Source organism: Anabrus simplex, chromosome 13 (assembly GCF_040414725.1).
Source record: "Anabrus simplex isolate iqAnaSimp1 chromosome 13, ASM4041472v1, whole genome shotgun sequence".
In the NCBI taxonomy this organism is placed as follows: Eukaryota; Metazoa; Arthropoda; class Insecta; order Orthoptera; family Tettigoniidae; genus Anabrus; species Anabrus simplex.
The window spans coordinates 3,355,016-3,377,124 of NC_090277.1; the positions used below are offsets into that span (position 1 = coordinate 3,355,016).

At 42.0% G+C, this 22,109-nt stretch overlaps 1 protein-coding gene across 1 annotated transcript in view; it reads right to left on the minus strand.

The window, feature by feature from the left end:
• The window catches only part of LOC137502919 (zinc finger protein 558-like), a 66,689-nt gene that overhangs the window by 23,084 nt on the left and 21,496 nt on the right, over positions 1-22,109 (minus strand). The window contains exon 2 of the mRNA XM_068230119.1: positions 10,631-10,726. Within this exon, the coding sequence (XP_068086220.1) occupies positions 10,631-10,726 (96 nt within the window). The remainder of the gene's footprint in view (positions 1-10,630; positions 10,727-22,109) is intronic.

The following is a 22,109-nucleotide window of genomic DNA, read 5'->3' on the forward strand; positions in this document are numbered from 1 at the left end:
ATTTGGTTCTGGAACATGAAGAGGCTGTTGATGCTGATGAAATGGGAGACCCAATTGTGAGGTCAGAGTTTGACAGTGCTGTGAGTGACCTAAATAGGAACAAGGCACCTGGAATTGATGACATTCACTCTGAATTACTGACTGCCTTAGGAGAAACCAGCATGGCAAGGTTATTTCATTTAGTGTGCAAGATGTATGAGACAGGAGAAGTCCCATCCGATTTTCGGCAGAATGTTGTTATACCTATGCCCAAGAAACTCGGTGCTGACAGGTGTGAAAACTACTGCACCATTAGTTTATTATCGCATGCCTGCAAAATTTTAACACATATTATTTACAGAAGAATGGAAAAACAAGTTGAAGCTGAGTTGGGAGAAGATCAATTTGGCTTCAGGAGAAATGTAGGAACACGTGAAGCAATCCTGACTTTACGTCTGATCTTAGAGGATCGAATCAAGAAGGACAAGCCCACGTACATGGCATTCGTAGATCTAGAAAAGGCATTCAATAATGTTGATTGGACCAAGCTATTTATTATTTTGAAGATGATAGGGATCACATACCGCGAACGAAGTATTGTCTACAATCTGTATAATAAACAGTCTGCAGTGGTAAGAATCGAGGGCTTTGAAAAAGAAGCAGCAATCCAGAAAGGAGTGAGGCTAGGCTGCAGTTTGTCCCCTCTCCTTTTCAATGTTTACATAGAACAGGTAGTAAAGGAAATCAAAGAGAAATTTGGAGTGATAATGATGATGCTTGTTGTTTAAAGGGACCTAACATTGAGGTCACCGGCCCCTAATGATACGAAATGAGACAAAATGGAATGACAAATTAAAAGTCCAATATTCTCCACTGACCAGAATTCAAAACGTGAGGATGAAGAATGAATGGATGGAGATGAATTTAAAACAATCAGTGGATGCGACCTGCAATGCCTTACATTCACAGGTTCTGACATAAAACAATATGATTACTGATGAAGGGAGTGCTGCTATAGCATAACATGGAATCAATGATGCTTGCAGTCTACAAGTTATTGGCCCCTCATAATGGTACTTATTGCTAAGAATGTAGAACCATGTTATTTGTCACGCTGCGGTACTAATCATAAGTAGCAGAGACTCGCGGTCTTCCACACATTATGGTACTACTCCTAGGTTATGAAAATTGACATATACTACAGACCTACGGTTTTTCTCACATTGAGGTACTATTTACGGGCAACACAACCCTATGGTGTTCAGCACATGAGAGTACTAACCACAGAGACCCTCTGCTATCCCGTAGTGTTCTTCATATAGTGGGTACTAATCATAGGCAAGGCAGAACCATGGTAGCTATCATCCCATGGTCCCGCTCGTATGGTGGTACTAATCACAAACCTATTTGGTACCCAACATAGTGGTACTATGCGCAAGTAAAAGCGACCCATGATGTTCTCCGCGTGATGGTACTAATCACAAGTATTTTCATGGTCGCAAGACAATCATCCCTTGGTCGCCCCTTTTAGTTGCGTCTTACGACAGGCAGGGGATACTGCGGGTGTATTCTACATGTGTGTCCCCCACCCACAGGGGGTTGTGTGTTTGGTCCGCGAGAGGTATTTTATCTCCCTCAAGTCCGCCAGCAAGCCAGTTAGGAAGCCCCTATCCGCCACCTGGGATGCACCACGTGGGAGTATCACATCTCCCCCTGCTACGCCAGCGTAGTAGGTTCATGGAAAATTTGGAATGGGAATCACAGTCCAAGGAGAAGAAATCAAAACCTTGAGATTTGCTGATGATATTGTTATTTTATCTGAGACTGCAGAAGTTCTCGAGAAGTTGCTGAATGGTATGGATGAAGTCTTGGGTAAGGAGTACAAGATGAAAAGAAATAAGTGCAAGACAAAAGTAATGGAGTGCAGTCGAACGAAGGCAGGTGATGGAGGAAACATTAGATTAGGAAATGAAGTCTTAAAGGAAGTAGATGAATATTGTTACTTGGGTAGTAAAATAACTAACGATGGCAGAAGTAAGGAGGACATAAAATGCAGACTAGCACAAGCAAGGAAGACCTTTCTTAAGAAAAGACATTTGCTCACTTCAAACATTGATATCGGAATCAGAAAGATTTTTTTTAAGACTTTCGTGTGGAGCGTGGCATTGTATGGAAGTGAAATATGGACGATAACTAGCTCAGAAAGAAAGAGAATACAAGCTTTTCAAATGTGGTGTTACAGAAGAATGTTGAAGGTGAGATAGATAGATCGAATCACGAATGAAGAGATACTGAATCGAATTGGTGAGAGGAGATCGATTTGGCTAAATTTGACGAGAAGAGATAGAATGATAGGACACATCTTAAGACCCCCAGGAGTTGTTCAGTTGGTTTTTGAAGGAAGTGTAGGTGGTAAGAATGGTAGGGGTAGACCAAGGTATGAATATGACAAGCAGATTAGAGCAGATGTAGGATGCAATAGTTACGTAGAAATGAAAAGGTTAGCACAGGATAGGGTGGCATGGAGCGGTGCATCAAACCAGTCTATGGACTGATGACTCAAACACACAAATAGTCATGACATAGCTGACAAAACAAATTTCATAGTTACACAATAAAAATATCAATTTACTATCTAAATGTAAAAAGGAAACAAACACACAAGTGTCAAGTCATAATTTTATGAAGAACAAGAACATGAAAATGAACTCATAATAGGATAAAGAGGACAGCTGGAAGAGAGCAAAATAATAATAAGAAGAAAACATGAACGACAAGGATAATCTCCACATTACAAGTCTTTCCTTATTGCAACAACCTGTCATCGTGTACTTCTTATTATGTGATCTTATATGACTGGTCACTTGTTTGTTTCTTGGTTCCCACAGATGACTCTTACTGTTAGACAGACATACATTGCATCTTAACCTGAGATAGGTCAATTTTTCATTGACTCTAGACAATCTGAAGGCTTTATCAATATAGACTTAAAACATTTACATTCAGATTTTAAAGGCCCAGTTTTGTAGGGATTTCACAACAACAGGGCTTCAACAAACAATCAATATTAACTTCATGGGAATACCCATGCTTCAAACAGCAATTCTCCACATATATCCATAAGATATTTTCAATGGACTGTTCATATGAAGATTAAGTAGGCCACAGGTGGATGAAAATGGAAACGACGTTTAATGAGCCCTAGAAAATGAAGGCAAACTGAAGTATGGGAGATCAGATGGTTGGAACTTTAATAGTGACAACACTGGTGAAGAGATGCTATGCAATGGAATCCAATAATGTCACTAACAGCACATGTTAGTTACATATCTACCATACCGCAGAGCATATGGACTCTCCCTTCTGAAATCACTAACATGTTAATTAACAAGATGAACAAAGCCTCACGTTAGACAGTGTTGTCACGATGTTTTTGAAACAAGAACAATGGAATAGGATAAAGGTAGAATGTGCCAGAGGTCGTACAGCACAACAGTGTCACCAAGCTTGTGAGGAATCTGCATTGCCTTACAGGACAGTGGCACGGTGGGATGCCAATATGTGGCAGACGTGCGTCAGCCAGGACATCCTAGTGTCAGTGAAGGAGAAGTGCATGTTAATGGACACTGGTCAATGTCACATGACATGTGAGCTGAACCGAGACAACGGATTAGCAAATACAACTGTGCTTATATTTGAAGTAACACCTGGGCATGAGAAAAAATGTCATCACAATGATTCGAAAGAAATGCAAAAATGATTATGATACGATGCTGCTCGTAACCATTTGGTGTACTATAAGTCTCAAGAACAGGCTTTCTTATGCCATATCATTACTCTGGATGAGACATGGACTAAACTGTATGAGCCGCAACTGAAATGCCGATTGAATCAATGGCATCATTATGGGAAACCAGAAAGTTGGAGAGTTTATGTGAACCCCAGCCAAGGTGAAAGTTATTGGTATTCTCAAGTATGACTGTAATGGTTTTATCTTAAAGCACTATGTTCCTCCACAGCACACTGTCAATGCGTATTTCACATCATAATCAACAACAACACTCAGCCACATACAGTGCAAACCGCGGCTGATTTGTTCGGTCGATGGGGCTGGGAATCACTGCACCATCCACCAGGCAAGGATGGCAAGGCTTTATGGTCCTAGGAAAGGTAGGAAACGCATACAGGAAAATCAAGGAAGCCCTTGGAGAAAGGGAAAATTGGTAAGGAACATACCCAACAGTAATATACAAGGTAAGGAAGGAGATGATAGGGTTCTGGAAAAAAAAGGAAGCTGTTGATGCTGATGAAATGGGAGTCCCAATTTTGAGGTCAGAATTTGACAGTTTTGAGAGACCTAAGGATGAAGAAGGCACCAGGAACTGATGACATACCCTCAGAATTACTGACTGCCTTAACAAAAATCATCATTACAAAATTGTTCCGTTTAGTGTACAAGATGCATGATGCAGGAGAAGTGCCATACGATTTTTGGCAGAATGATGTTATACCTTTCGCCACGAAAGCCCGTGATGACAAGTGTGAAAATTATTGCACCATTAATTCTAGTACGAAAAGACAATTTTAAACTGAGTTGGAGGACATCAATTTGGCTTCAGAAGAAATTTAAACACATGTGAAGCAATCCTGAATTTACATCTGATCCTAGAGGATTGAATTCAGAAGGACATGTGTGCAATATCCTGGCCATCTCTATCCTAATCTGGTTTACTTTTTGGATGAACTGCTTGCCCTCTGTTACTTATGTGTAGTCATTGACTTTGGTATCAGAGCCAACTTTGACTTTATTGTACACGCAAACTTAGCCGCTATCATGTATTACAACAGGATGCTTCACGGGGTGGAATTTAGGTATTCCACGTATAAGAAGAAGTGCTTAGCTGTTGTTCTGGGCATCGAAAAGTTCCATTCCTGCCTTGAACATCGTCATTTCTGGATCAAAACTGATCGATTGCAATTTTTTGGTCAATGTTCTTCAAATATACGCCTGGAGCTTTACTGATATGGTTTATTTCAGAAAAAGGATGATGAATGTGTTAAGCTATTAGATGGAATTTCCAATAATACCCCCAACCGTGTGTCCATCGAGACAAAGAGAGGTCTCTTGTGTTGTAATTGTCCCTGAAACAAGTCTACAAGTGTTTATTCCCCGTGATTTGAAGTCTATGATTTTAAATTACTACCATGACTCACGCTGACATGCCCACCTTGGCCAATTTTAAACTTTTCCAGTCTATGATTTTAAATTACTACCATGACTCATGCTGAGGTGCCCACCTTGGCCAATTTAAAACTTTTCACAAAACTGCCAAAAATTATTATCGGCCAAATTAAAAGAAGGATGCCTTTGAATACGTCAGAAGTTGTTATATTTGTCAAAACCCTAAACTTGTTCGAAATAGTCAAGTCAGTTCCCAATTTGCCTTCATTGAAAACCCTCCTGGGGAGAAATTATTTATCATTTCTTTGGCCCAATAAATAAATCCCGGGATGGGAAGTTTGGTGTACTACATGTCATTGATGCTTTCTTGAAATTCATTTGACTATTTTCAGTCTGAAAAATTAACTCCAATGTCACTATCTGTAATTTACCTAAGCATATTTTCACAATTTTTGGCCCTCCCAAGACTTTGGTGTCAGACAACGCCTCTAATTGCATTTGTTCTATTTTCCAGAGTATGTGTTTCGTATGGGGTGCATAAGTACACATATATATTGTTCGTAGAACAAGAAAAAGAATTCAGTACTGTTGATTGGACCAAAGTATTTGAGATTCTGATGGTGATTGGTATCAGATACTGAGAAAGAAGGAATATTTACAATCTGCAGAAATATTAATAATGGTATTTGTTTTACGCCCCACTAACAACTCTTTTACGGTTTTCAGAGACGCCAAGGTGCCAGAATTTAGTCTCTCAGGAGTTCTTTTACGTGCCAGTAAATCAACCGACACGAGGCTGATGTATTTGAGCACCTTCAAATACCACCGGACTGAGCCAGGATTGAACCTGCCAAGTTGTGGTCAGAAGGCCAGCGCCTTAACCGTCTGAGCCACTCAGCCTGGCAATCTGTAGATAAATCAGTCTGCTGTGATAATACAATTAATGCTGTGATAATTATCAAAGACTTTGAGAAAGCAGCAGCATTCCATAAGCGAGTGAGGAAGGGCCGCAGGTTCCCCCTCCTTTTGAATGTTCATTTAGAAGAGGTGGTTAAGAATATCAAAGAGGAATTTGAAAAGGGAATTACAATCCAAAGAGATGGAATCAAAACCCTGAAGTTTGCCAATGAAACTGTTATCTCAACTCAGTCTGCAGCAGAAGATCTGAAGAATTTGTTGAATGGTATAGACAGAAAATTGGGGAAGGAGTGCTAGATGAAAATAAATAATCCAAAACAAGAGTAACAAAAGTGAAGTGGAATAAAGCCAGCTGATGCAGGGAACATTTATTAGGAAATGAACTCTTAAAGGAAGTAGATGAATATTGATACATGGGTAGTAAATTAACTAACAACACCAGAAGTAAGGAGGACATAAAATGCAGACTGCAGGCTAGCACAAACACAGGAGGGCCCTTCTTCAGAAAAGAAAACTGCACTCTGCGAAGATTGATAAACAAATTACTTAGGTGTTTAGAAAAATTTTGTCTGGAGCATGGCACTGTATGGAAGTAAAACATGGACGATAACTAGCTCAAGAAAGAAAAGAGGGTAGAGGCTCTTGAAATTTAATATTAAAGTTGAGTGCTGAAGGTGAGATGGGCAAGTCGAATCACGAACGATGAGTTACAGAATTAAATGGTGGCCCTGAAAGTTCTACTGCTGCACGTTAGACCTAGTGAGTAACACATTTTATAGAACTCAGATGGTCTAGTCCTGCGCCAAATGTCATTAATTATCACCTCTTGTATCCGAGCAGTTTCCATATTTTCAAAGCCATGGAATTAAAATGGGACTTTGGCACGAGCTACACTTTTCTTTCAAAAGAAGGATTAAAATGAATATTTTAGTCTTTAGCTTATTCAATTGTTTCCTTTTTTTGCTATTTGCTTTACATTGCACTGACACACACGGGTCTTACGGTGGTGATGGAATAGGAAAGGCCTAGGAGTGGGAAGAAAGTGGCCATGGCCTTAATTAATGTACAGCCGCGGCATTTGCCTGGTGTGAGAATGGAAAATCATAGAAAACCATCTTCAGGGCTGCCGACAGTGGAGTTCAAACCCACTATCTCCCAGATTCAAGCTCACAGCTGTGCAACCCTAACCACATAGCCAACTCGCACTTATTCAATTGTTATCCAAACTTTATTGCATATTGAATTCAAGATACATATGACATTGTTTCCTTTCACTTTCAGCATTTCCTCTAAAATAATATCAACACCAGTGGGTTTGTTGTTTTTTGGATGTTTGACGGCAACTTTGGTTTCACTGCATAGAATTTCAGGTTCCATGTTATACATTACAGGAAGTTACTGTTCTCTGATATTATTTATTTTGCTAAACAGCTTTTCACAGTATTGTTTTTACCCTTCTCTTCTCTTATTTCATTGATGATGTTGTCATTTTCATCTTCACCCGTGTGTGTCATTTGAACTGATGAGTAAGATCAATTTGGCTTAATTTGACAAGAAGAGGGTGAATGATAGGACATATCTTAAGACACCCAGGACTTGTCCAGTTGGTTTTCGAGGGAAGTGTAGTCAGTAAGAAGAGTAGGAATAGACCAAGATATGAATATGACAAACATGTCAGAGCAGATGTAGTATGTAGTAGTTATCAAGAAGTGAAAGGGTAAGGTCGCATGAAGAGCTACATCGAACCAGTCTCTGGGCTGATGACTTAAATAATAACAAGTGAGAAATTGTGTTCAGGTTAACAGAGACTGGAATTCCTCTTCAAGAAGACATGTTCAGAACCCGGTTATATTAACTAATCAAAATGAACAAACCATTCCAGTGCACTTATAAAATAGACTGTCTTTAAGCCAAACATGCTCATATTATATTACACCTTTCTCCATACCACCAGAACTGAGTACCATTAAGGGGGGGATGTAACTACGAATGCATTGCTCGATTTAAAAGCTCACTGACTCCACAATATAAGACATAGAAATCCGAAATTTTGCAGAATTGATTATAAGTGATTGGGCTATAACACATCAAACAATAGCTATTTCATTTATAAAAATGGCACCAGTACAGTCAGTTTAAAAAGTTTGTTACATCCCCTTGTTTAGGTACAGTCTACAACAAAACTATAATAGATGTTTGGTTCATTTTTGTACAAGCTTGTGTATTTGTCATTATCTCTCTTTTTCTGAAGAATTATGAAAATACAATGAGAAATATATTTTTAATGCAAATTTGGATTTAGGGTGTTGTAAATGGTGGTAAAAACATCAATGTAAGTGCTAGCAGATTGTACAGATGGTTAAATAGAAGCATAATTCTTCATAAATATGTGTACTGTCACTTAATAAACAGTGTCAGAAAATTTCAGTACTAATGTTCTTGGTGTTTCAGAGAAAATTGTAACCTTTGAGGTGGAAATATTCAAGTGGAGAAAAAAACACTTGAAAGTTGGTAATGTACTGTTACTCACATCTGAGGTACTTTGCCTCTCAAAATCTACCACATTGATAACCCTGGTCTTCATCTTCATCTTCTTCTGCTCTCTTTCTGAACCTGTTCTCAATTTTGCGCTGTTTATCCAGATGTGTTTGTGATACGTCAGCCTTGTCAATCCTTTGCTGGTCAATTTCTTGGAGGGAGCGTGTAGTGAAAACACCAGGATTGATTCCAGCCCTTTTTAGGACTTCAATTCTACCCATGTTCCCTTGATTAAAATACAGACAAGTGTAAAGAATGGCATTTTTGGACATAATGTGATATTCAGAATGGAAGTATTATTAAAATGGATGAATGAAAAAATTGTTTCTATTAAAAACGAGGACTGGAAGAATAATTTGTGAGCACATAAAGAAAATTGAAGAACAGTACATTTCATTTGAAGGTTTGTTGGATGACGGTAAAGATAAATGTGTGAAGGGAAATTGACAGAAATAGTGACAGTGATAGAAGCAATACTGAAACCACAAGAATAGGTGATAATAAAGCAACCAAAACTGCCAGCGGAAGTGGAATAGAAGTGGGTACTGAATATCATGAAACAGTGGAAGGGGCATTATCTAAGACATTTCCTATGTCCAGAAATAGTGGCAGTGAATGATCCATAGTCATCTGTCAAGTGATCATACTGTGTTATGTGAAATGTGCAGTTGTGTGTGTAATTACTGGAAGGATCTGTGAAAGTCTTATTAACAGGAATGCTACAATGTATGATAAGACTGTATGTTTCACAAGGCCTGAACTGTACAACACCCACACTTATAATCTCCTATGTATGCTCGTACCTAGTCTTTGTCACCTTTGACTAAAGCATACTTCCCTGCCATGCTGTTCCTGTCCTACACATAAATGAGTGTTCTCCACAATTACACAAGCTGTACACAAGGATTGCAACTTAATCCTCAACAGAACAAAAAAAGAAAGAAACCTTCACCACCTGGAATCTTTCTGCTGTACAACATACAGGCAGACAGGGCAAAAATTATGGTATATTTAGAAAGTAACATAGGACCATTCTGCAGAAATCAAGTGATGGATAGAGAAAGCAGAGTCCATCTTAATTAGCGTGTGGCAACTCCTATCCTGAAATGATCTCAGAATAAAGCTCAAAAAGAGAATAACAAAGTGTTGTGTCCTCTCCACCCTACTAAATACTGTAGAGTCCTATATATTTTATTATCCAGAGTAAAGAGTATCCAAACTTTCAAGATGTGGATATACCGGCAAACTGTATAAATCTTTTGGGTTATTTTTATGTTGCACCAACAGAGATAGGTTTTATGATGATGACACGATAGGAAAGGGCTAGGAGTGGAAAGTAAACAGCTGTGGTCTTAATTAAGGTACAGCCCCAGCATATTACTGATATGAAAATGGGGAACCAGAAAATCCATCTTCAGGGCTGCTGACAGTGGGGTTCAAACCCACCGATCTTTCGGATGGAACATAACAAGGATAGGGAAGTACACCACACAACCAGCCGTTGACCTCAGCTCATCATGACAATTAAACTGAAGAGGCTGAAATACTTGTATCACATTATGAGGACTCCTAAAAAGAACAGTCTGTTACAAGAAATATATTGAGAAAAATATTTAGGCAAAAGAGGGCTTAGCAGAATATGGACATCTGGGATCATTATTTTGAACAAAACGGTTGGAGCTCTTTGACACAAGACAAAAGGAAGATAGCCATGCTTGTAGCCTAAATCCGGTTAGAATAAGATAACAGTAACAGTGATGAAACCAGCCACCAGATGTCATTCAGTGGAGCGACTTTGAACAATTAAAGCTGCTATACATTACCTAGCATAAAATTTTGAACTACATGAAGAAAATATGAAAATCAATTCAAATATATTGGAAATCTCACTATATTTTTTTCTGAGGACCTTCAAAATGTCTGCTTTAAAATGAAGAGTTGTTCAATAAAATCTATTCACCAGTTTCTTACAATATCTATTACTAGAAAAATGTCATCAAAATATTAGATTACCTCAAATGCAATCTCTGTTGTTTCTCTTGGTTCTCCCAACTCTGATTTGGGTTCTTCTTTCAAATGCATCTCCTCTGATGCAATTTTATAATTGTCCTGTGGAAAAGTTAATGAATTAGGCACATTTTTGGACACATCTGGATATTTAGTTGTATATACAGTTGAACCTGCTTTATACGTAACTCTGTTCTGCGTAATTCGTATTTATACGTAATTTCCTTTAGTTCCCGGCAAAATGTAATTTAAAAGCGTGTTAATTAAACCTTATTTATACGTAATCCGTTTATACGTAATTCGCTGTTATACGTATTGTCAGTGAAATATAACTGAGTAGTGAGCACGTGCTCACTACTGTATTTACGAAGTTTCCTCATTGTCGGCGAAGGCGTAAGTAGTGCGGTCGGGTTTCGGTGCTGAAACAGAAGACAGAGAGTTTCGCCGAGTGACATTGTTGGCCCTTACTGGCGGCTGAACAAAGGCCAACGGAGCGAGTTCCCTTCTTTCTCTACCTCGCTCCTCCTGTACCTTCGTCGTTTTTGACCTTCACAATGCCGCCTAAGATTAGGATACATTACAAGCAAAGTGAGCGGTTTCGGTGCGGAAACAAAAGAAAATACAGTAAATTTGTTTGAATATGAGAATTTCTTTCGTGGGAACAGCGGAGAAGTAAAATGTCCGCGGTGCCGGTATCTGGTGTTTACTGTTGAACAGCAGTTTTGTCATTCAGTTGCTTTTGATTAGCCATAGAGAACAGAAAAAGGTAAAGTTATACCCTAGATGAAAAAGTAAAATTTATACGAGAAGTGGACGCTAATCCACACAAAACAAAAACTGAAATTGCTTGAGACTTAGGGATTGCTTATACCACGCTAAGTACAGTCATCAGTAAAAGAAACACTATTTTGGATGAGTTCTTAAAACTGACTTCAAAATCAGCAAATCGCAGCCGTCAGCAAGAAGGAAGGTATGTGGATTTGGAGAAAGCACTTTTCACATGGTTCTATCAAAAGCGGGCTGCAGCTCTACCAATTAGTGGCGACATGCTGAAGGCAAAGCCGACAGATTTAGCTAAAATGATAAGTATCACTGCTGATTTCAAGGTTTCATCAGGATGGTTGCAAGGATTTCGTCATGATATCACAGGGAGAACAATTTGCGGTGACTCAAAAGCTGTGGACGACGCCACAGTGCAAGACTGGAAGGAAGAGGTTCTGCCGGGTATCGTAAGCGATGATCAACCTCCAAACATCTACAGTTGTGTTGAGACCGGCCTATTCTACAATCTCCTTCCTAATAAAACATTAGCTGAAAAAGGCGACTCATGCCATCGAGGGAAGAAAAGTAAAATTCGTGTAACAGTACTTCTCGCCACCAATGCAGATGGGTCTGACAATCTTCCTCCACTTGTGATAGGAAAATGGAAGAATCCGAGGTGTTTTAAGGGTGCGAAAACAAAACCTATCCAACAGAAATAGATCCTTCTTCTTATGGATCGATGTGCAGCACATCCATCTCAAAGCGTTCTGGAGAATGTCCGAGTGGAATTTTTCCCTCCTAACTGTACCAGTGTTCTACAACCGCTTGATTTGTGCATCATTGCAAATTTCAAAGTGCATTATAGAAAAAAGCTGGTTAAACATTTAATAACAATGAGTGATGCAGGAAATGAACCTCCCTCCATTAATTTGCTACAAGCCATGGACTTTATTTCGGCTCCCTGGAAGCAGGTGTCATTCTAAACAATCAGCAACTGTTTCCGAAAAGCTGGTGGCTTACTAGAAGAGGCTGCCGCTAATGATGATTATGGGGACGAAGTTTTGTCTGGCAATGAGCTAACGCTACCGGAGGGTGACGAATTCGATACTTTTGTGCATTTCTATGATAATCGGGCTGTATCTGGAGAACTACCAGATGAAGAGATTATTGCTGATGTATGCCAACAACGCAGTGGTGATGGACCAGCTACAAGTGATAGTGACAATGATGGGGATGGAGATAACGACTTGAATCTTGAAACACCTGAACTGAATGAAGTGTTAAGTGCAATCGATGTATGTAGGCGTTACATCAATGTGAAAAGTTGTTGTAAAGACGCTTTGAATTCCTTACTAAGTTTGCAAAAGGAGGTTTATACTCTTAATGCAAGCAAAGTGAAACAAGACAACCTATCTGATTTCTCTAAGGCTGGACCAAGTTCAAAAAATTATCTTCTGTCTTAATGTGTTTATTATTTGCAAGCATTAACACATGTAGGCCTATTCCATTGGTTTTTGAGTAAATACGTGATTATTGTGTAAGTCTGATATCTAAGTAATTCTCAGTTACAAGTAGTTTTTCCCTTCCCCTTGATATACGTATAAGTCAGGTTCAACTGTATATACTCATAATTTCCTAGTAAGTAAGTCAGTTTCAAATCTACATTATCATTTTTCAGGAAAATTTCCATGTTGAGAATCCTTAAACACATGAGAAATAAGAGACATCCAGTAGTGCAGAAATGTCCTGTTTGAATGCTCAGAGATATTTTTGAAGAGTAGAACAATTACATAACATGAAACCTTCTAAAATACACTGAAAAATCAGTAAAATGTACAGACATACCTACAAATAATCTGCTCATAAAAAGCAAACAAATTCTGAATAATTAAGAACTTTAAAATTCATCACTGATATCTTTCACATCCTCTACTGGCAAATACAGCCCAACATGAAATACATATCATCCATATCTCCTGCTGTCTGTGAAGTGCTCAGCCTGAAGGCAGGGAGGATCCTCAATAGCTCTGCCATCAGCTGCCACAGAGAGCTATGTATCACTGAGGAGGCAAACTAAGGAAATGAAGAGTGAGGTAGTTTTTTATTGCTTTCTTCTTCTATGCAGACAGTGCGGTTACATTCCAATCTCTCGTGTTCAATGGAATGTACACATGGGCCAACCATATGAACGTCAATGTCATACCCTTTCCTATACGATCTGGCAGTATTATTACTGGTGTTACCAGCACTGCGCATATTTCAGTCACTTTCATATTATCAGGGTCAAGGACAACACTGAGACATAAAATACAAGTGACGAACTTGTTCTGGTCAATCTGGAAGTCATCAAGCATTGGGCACACACTATTTCACCAGAATTGAATGAGGGCAGGCCACCTCACATCAAATTTGGAAAGTAAGTCATCAAGGACCAAAGCCCATAAACAACATGAACCATACAAACAATTACTGCTATAGGTCATCCGAACCACAACGAACTACAATATCATAGAGGGGCTGTGTACCTGACATCAGCGCTCCTTGGAAAGGCATGTGAACATATCGTTAGCTGACAGGGAAAATGCAATTTCCTTCACATTGCACTGTCACGGATAGGTCATTTGGTGATGATACGATAGGAAAGGGCTAGGAGTGGAAAGGAAGTGACCTTGGCTTAGTTAAGGTACAGCCCCAGCATTTGACTGGCATGTAAACATGAACTGCAGAATACCATCTTCCGGGCTGCCAATAGTGGGGTTCGAACCCACGATCTCCCGAATACATGCACACAGCAGCGCAACCCTAAGCACACGACCTATTGCTCAATACAGGGATATTGTGACTGGACTTCACATGTATTAAGAAGCAGCATACGGCTGCAGTAATCAGTGTAACTAATCCAAGGATACATTTTAACTACGTGTTACTGAATTATAATTGACATTGCTATTGTAATTCCTGTTCATAATTAAACACATTCTAATGTTTACACAAAACATGAGACAAAGTAATTACTTATTTGATTATGTTTCTGATTTCCTTCTTAAAGGCCAGGGAATTAACTCAACAATGTGTTGTGAGGATGAAAAGAGACGAGTAGAAAGCCACCCAATAGAGTTACATATGCTTTGGTCACTTTGTAGATATGTACACGTATCAAATGACCAGTGGCGATTACTGCCAAACGCAGTTCTAACCATATTTTATTATCCCTCACATTTGCAAACAGTGACTTTAGAGTGCCCACTGCCGATAAAACACAACCAAGAAAACCCACCAGGAGCAACTGAATGAGGAATATCCTATTAAAATTACAACATATTAAGTGAGGACAATTAAATAATTTCACATTATATATATATATATAAAATCATTTACTACTCCTATTTATTGATAACAGGCCGTCTACTAGAAAAAGACCTGCACCAGGCATCTCCGGAGGCCGTTCACCATTATTATTACTCCTATTTATCATGCAATATGAAACTGTAGCAAACTGGATAACAATACTGTAAAAGAGCCATACTTCGGTTCCACCTTTTTCAGTACAAATAGTTTTTGATGTGAATTACATCACAGCAGTTCAAAAATAGATGGCACTAGTTTCGACAACAAGTGTGTGTCATCTTCAGCCAGTGATATAAATGGTACAAGTTTCAAATTCTAAAGTCAATATAAAAACACAGAACAAGAAACGTACAAAGCTAATGTTAAGTTAAAATAAAAATGATAGAAATTTGGCACAAAAACATGAATTATGAGTGAGGTGCCCTAGATCGTTGTGTTAGAAGTCTTTATAATCTAAATGTGTAGTGATAATATGGCTCTAAAAAATTTACAACCATCACCTGAACACTTGAAGAACCACCTGACCAAAGACTTTTATGACACTGTCGAACACCACTATTGTCATAAAACAGAATTTTATTCATCACACAGGTGATTTATTTTAACATTTCTTCCATAAAAAGACACAAGCCGTATAGGCTTAGATTCCGCAAGCTAATGCACCATATACGTGTGCATTAAGACCACACATCAAGACTTTAACACAACGGTCTAATGCACCTCACTCACAACTTGCATTATTCTTACTTTCACCTAACTTTAGCTATTGTACATTTCTTGTTATGTGTTTTTATATTGATTTTTGGAATTCGAAACTTATACCTTTCATATGACTGGCTGAAGATGACGAAGTCTTGTTGTCAGAACTAGTGCCATCTATTTGTGGACGACGTGTGAGGTAATTCACATCAAAAATTATTTGTATTGGAAAAGGTTGTACCAGGAATGCATATGGCCTGGAACACAGTGTTTAGTTAGAAGGATATTTGCAACAGGGCAGCTCAAACACATGAGAAGAACGCGCGAGGTAATGGAGCTACGTCACCGGCTGCAACCATCACGTGAACACGACCTAATCGTCTAGAATGTACCAGAAGGTATTTTCTATCTCCTAAACCCTTTGAGGTATTGGGAAGTGAAGTACATCATTGTGGAGCTTGTTATTTAAATATCAACGTGCTAAAATTTCATGTAAATCGGCTCATGAATTGTCGAGATATTCAGCTAAGAATAAATTGCATTTTTCCACGAGGACAAGCAGATGACCTCGATATTCTGTATAAAAGGACGGGTCCTGGCGAGGTATAGGCAGAGGACGAGCTTAACTGTCGTAGCGGAAGGACGTACGTGCCTCTCACTCCACCATCCCTCTCTTCACACCGAGATCTTCTACAGGCTACACTACCTCTCCCAACCGGTTACCGCTTCTAGGTACCTAGGGTGAGTTAGGAAACTCTGTGGTCCACATATTCGCTTTACAACGGATCATCCCGCACCCACTAGCTCGCCTTAGAATGTCCCAACATCAACACACACGGAACTAGGCTCGCAATTCGCAAAAGAGCAATAATGCGCTTCGGAAAGTGCAATTTATGGGCGAGCCTGGGACCACCACAGACATAATTGCCGATCTACCAGAACGTCCAGAGGTGACCCATAGGCAAGAGCCGCTCTGACCAATCGGCGGTCGCCAATACTGCGGCGGAGAGTGAGACCCCCTCAATCTCTCTATTCGACAGTAGCAAACACGGCGCTGCAATCTCAACACCACATTCCCGTGGACACAGTTTGAGGGCAGGCCCACAGCAATGACCGCTGGCACGCGTACTAAGCCAGCCTTTCTCAAGGCTGACACAAGTAGCCCTGCCACACGCGGCCCCAACAGGTCACAGACGAATCTCGCTCCGGGCACTGACACCGTGGAGCAGGGAATTAATGTGACAGATGCTGTTTCACTCACGAAACACTACATATTACACATGATAGGCACACACAACACAAACACGACCTCGAAAGCGAAGCGGAGCCTAGGCTCGCACCTTATGGTCAGGCCCATACCGGCCCACGCCGAACTCTGCATAGCTGAACCGGTGGCCGGCGTGGCGAAGACTGGGGGCGAAATGCCGTCAGGCCCGGTGGCTCAAGAGGCCAAACCCAAAACGGAGAGCAGCTCTACCCCAATATCATTCACTCCCTCCTAACCAACCCAGTGGTTGATCGGTCGGACGCCGGGGAGGAGGGCCCAATTCCTACCAACCCAAGCGAAGAGGCGGTCCCCAAGGAAGGAAACAGGGCAACAAGAACCGGGCTCGGCGGATGGCGCCATCTAAAGTCCAACTATACCCCCCACTGAGCAAGCCGGAAAATCGGACTCCGTCTCGGACGAGGCTAAACTGGTGATGGACTTACCAAGCTCATCCCAGGAGGCCGACTCTGAAAGCTCGAAGGGAGAAGAGCTGCGTGAGCGCAGGGGACCGAAACCGTGGTCCAAGCCGCCCAGCTGGGAAGCCAGGGCAACGGCTTCAGGGAGGCTAAAGGGAGGAGGAGGGGGAAGGGGAAAGGAAAAGAACCCCAGCACCTGAGCCGCAAGGCTCAGAAAGGCGGGGTACGCAACCGCAGTACCCAAACCGATAGCAGCACCGAAACATATATCGGCACAACCCAGCCACCACCCACCAAACCGCCGCACACCACACACAAGAGGCTGACTCAGCAGTCCACCTCAACCACCACAAACAACGAAACCAACCACCCGTAAGGGGTCACTACGGTCTACACTACCAACACGAAGACATTCGAAATGGAGCTCCTCAAAAAGCTACCGCATGAGCAGGAAACTATTACTTCCCTAGGCCGAGAGTAGCCGCGCATGAAGCGATCCGAGCTATGAGAGCTAAGAAATTGATATCGGAGTGCTGAAAGGGCTGAATATTAATTTCGTAAAAGTATTGCCCAACAGCACTATGAAGCGATTCGTAGTGAGAACCCCCACTACGGGTCCTGGAAGTAATGCGGAGGATATCGAGCTAACAATGAAAGAGCAGGATATCCCCGCATTCTCCGTAGTGCGGATTAGAACAGGGAACAGGCCAGTCAAAGGCAACCAATTCCTAGTTGCCGTGGCGGAAATCCCAGGAGCGGACAATCTGCGGAAGATGAGGATGCTCACGAGTATGCTGGTGTCAGTCGAGCCGTACCGCCCCCAGCCACTGGCGGCTTGCCGACTGGAGCTCAGATGCCGCAGATGAGCCGGCCCCCACTTGTCTTGTGACTGCCCCCACGGCAGCGACCCCGCGTACACCAAGTGCGCCAACTGCGGGGAGAAACACGCGGCTAACTTTAAAGAATATCCCAGCTGCAGGGACTACGAAGCCGCATATCAAGGCGATGGGCAAAAGGGTGGCAAGCGTGACAACCTTAAAGCCCAAGCAGGACCCTCAAGCTGTCGTGTACCGACCTCCCAGGCGCTCAAACCAGCGGACTGCCAGGCGGAAGGCAGCCGGGGTTCGCAGCCGAGTCTCGAGCTCAAGGTGTCAGAGGAGATTAATTAGTGTTAGAATGATGATCAATGACAGGAAACACCTTGTAGTATTAAGGTAATTGAATAATAATTATAGTCAGATTTCGTTACTGTAAGAAAAGGGAAATATTTCAAGAAGTTACATGTAGTGGAGAGAGCTTGCAAAGTGCGCTTACAAAAGTTGTTGACCAAGAGCGGAGACTTGTTGATCACAACAGGATATTTACTATGTATCAACAAACAAAGTTAGTATACGAGCTAGGCGGTTCGCCGACGTTCCGACAAAGGAACAAAGCAGAGTACAAGGCCAGTCAGGGCCAGTACAGATGCACTTTAGGAAAACAAGGATGAGTACAAAGTAAGACAGAATACAGTAGTGCCTAGGTGGCAGCACTTACTGTGACAACTATTGAGAATAGCTACTTGAGGGCGCCACGGACTGGATGAACAGTTTGGTAATGCCCGTAAGACACCAACCACTTGGTAGTGGGTGGGGAGCGAACTTTGAGTTTAGGAGAGGAGATATAACCCCTGGCCAAGATGGCGCGGGGCCTTCTCCCAAGCAGTAGTTCGTACTTGTCAGAACGAGATTGTTTTCGAGCATAGCCCAAGTACCGCAGGGCAAGATTCAGAGATACGCGTAGTAGAAAAGTAGGCGCGTGGAACAAGCTCGCTCTCTCTATAGATCATCACATTCAGACTTGTAAACATACTGTACATAGTAGTTTTAGTTGTCCTCAGTAATAAAGGACAGGGAAATAACATCATCTTTTGTTTCGGGAGTTGCAGGACGAGTCATACCTACAAATTACCTCCCTACATTCCGCTTGGCAGGACAGGTAATACTTCAACATCCAACGGCCTGGTGACCAACCTAGGAGATCGTCTCACTGGACAGGTAGGTCACGACAGGCACGTATAAAAATTTGGTGTCAGGTAGTGCAGGGTCCCGAGTTCGATTCTCGAACAGTCAACTCACCGAAATAACGTGAGAGAACCGCGACTTCGTAGAAGATTGTCCGTAAGAGAACCGCGACTTCGCAGAAGATTTCCGTGTGAGAAAATCGCGACTTCGTAGAAGATTGTCCGAATCGCGCTACCGCGTATTCTCGTTCGAGTGTCCGCGCATCGCAGAAGAGGAGCATCACTACCGCAGCCTACTAAACCAGCCCAGCAGAGGGGTAGCAGTCCAGTAGCAGACGACGCCATCCGGTGGAGTCGCAGCACTACAGCCGACTACTCATCCAGCCCAGCAGTGAAGCACCATTGAAGATTAAGGTAAGCTGAATATTATTTCAAATGGCACGACAGAATAGTTCAGTACCAGCAGACCAAGGCAATGAGATGCTTGACGAGGTGGAATCAGTAAGTATGAGTGGGCCTTTTGTGACAGTAGTAGAAGGACATGGCCTCATTGGGCGAGAGTTTGATGGCAGTCAACCAGATAGATTGCAAGAGTTCATAGCTAACGTAGATGCTGCTGTACGTATGATTAAGGATGAAGATCAAGAGTTGCTTTTAAGTATATTTTAACAAAGGTTACGGGCAGAGCCCGAGATAAGTTGTTGTACAGACGTGATATACATAGTTGGGAGAAAGCCAAGCGGGCATTGATAGAATATTATGGCCAGCAAGGCACGTTAGATTTGTACATTTGTCAAATGTTCCAAACAGCGCAGGACCCGCGAGAATACGTCGCACTTTGGGCGCACAAGATAGAAACATTGTCAGCTTCTTTTAGAGAGGCAATACTTGAGGACGAATTAGAGGAAGTTCGCGATGCACAGCAAAAAAGTACAAGAAAAATATGTGTAGCTAGTTTCATACAAGGGTTAGCCAACCCTAGAATACAAGCTAGGGTACAGTCAGAAGAGGGCATTACTTTTGAGAGGGCAGTTGCACTTGCCCAACAGGAGGAAGCCGTAATAATGTCAAAGAAGGCACGAGAGGGCCTACAACACAAACATAGTTCAGGGTTTAGCAAGCGCAAACCAGAACAGGAGCGCAGTGCAGCACCAAAGTGGCATACTAAGCCAACACATGCTAGTGTTAGGGTGGTCTGCTATAATTGTAACAAGGAAGGCCACATAGCAAGGAACTGTAAGAACACAGGAACGCAGGGGGCTCACACCACACGGACAGCTAGTTCCAATACAGCTACAGGGGGCACATTCAGTAAATTAAAATGCCGCTATTGTGAGAAGACAGGGCACATTGAACGTGAATGTAGAAAGAAACAGAGGGATAAGGAAACAGAGGTACGTGAAACAGTGCGCATAGTACGTACACAACCAAACCCAATGACAAAGGAAAACAGAACTTGTTATCGTTGCGGCCGAAAAGGGCACATACAGGTGAATTGTCGACAAGGTGCACGCACACAAGATGCACGCACTCAAGGTGCACGCACACAAGGTGCACACACTCCGGTGATGCGAATGGATAGCCGTAGGTGCTATTCGTGTGGCCAACAGGGCCACATTCAGAGAAATTGTCGAAAAGCCCAAGGCAAGTCCACGGGCAACAGGGCCATGAAAGGCCAAACTCAGGGTGATCGCATAGGGGGCAAGGCAGTAAGATACCGAGCCCAATGCGAACATTGTGATAGGTGGTCACATCGAACCCAAGAGTGTTGGTTCAAAAAGAAGGGCGGCAGTACGCACGCCACGAAAGCCTCCGTGGCTCAGGCGGCAAACTAGAAGGGCCCCGTAGCAAGGGGACAGTTACGGAGGCCCGCAGACCAGAAGGTCCCAAGAATTCTGACGTAGAAGGCACAGTGCTACTTCAGGTCGCAAACCAAGGAAGACCGTTGAGATTTTTGATAGATACGGGATCCGATGTCAGCCTAGTAAAGAGGCAATCAGTACCCAAGGAATGCCTGATTGACGGGAGCAAATCAATTGAATTAGCGGGTGTAAGTAAAGGGATAATTTACACCCAGGGTACTGTACGTTTTGCCGTAGGAAAAACAAGTCACACATTTCATGTGATAGGGAGTGATTTCCAATTAACACAGGATGGTATAGTTGGGCGAGACATCCTGACAGATAGCGTGATTGACTATAAGGAAGGTCATGTCACCATAAGAGGGCGACAATACCCTATGGGGGCGCGAGAGACGAAGGTGATCCGTCTCGAACCAAGGACCCAGAAGGTTGTTGTTATAGAAGTAGATCGGGATCTACCCTTAGGAATTATTAAGAAGGAAGAGGTGATACCAGGGGTGTACCTAGCAGGGTGCCTAACCAAATCAGAGCACCACGAAGCAGTGGTTAGTATGATGAATACCACTGAAAAGGCAGTGACTTTACACAGTCCACGAGTGCACATACAGGAGGTAGATAAGACCTGCCTAGCACAAGTGCGAAAGGTAGAGCAGAACAGTAGAGTGGCAAACGGAGAACCGGCCACCCAGAAGCCCCGATCGCAGCGGGTGATAGACTGTTTGCGAGTTGATCACCTCACGCAGGTAGATAGAGAAGGGATATACGCCATCTGCGCTGAGTACAATGATATCTTCCATCTTGAGGGAGACAAACTAACTCACACTGACGTACTGCAGCATGAGATCCCTACACCCCAAGATCAACCTCCAATCAATGTACGACCGTATAGACTACCCGAAGCACAGAAAGGGGAAATATAAGCTCAGATAGATAAGATGCTGAGTGATGAAATTATCACACCTAGCACATCAAGCTGGAACGCCCCATTACTTTTAATTCCCAAGAAATTAGACGCCTCAGGGAAACAAAAATGGCGGGTCGTGATCGATTTTAGAAAATTGAACGAGATAACGATAGGAACCAGTTATCCCCTGCCGTTTAATTTCAGAACTGTTAGACGCCCTTGGCA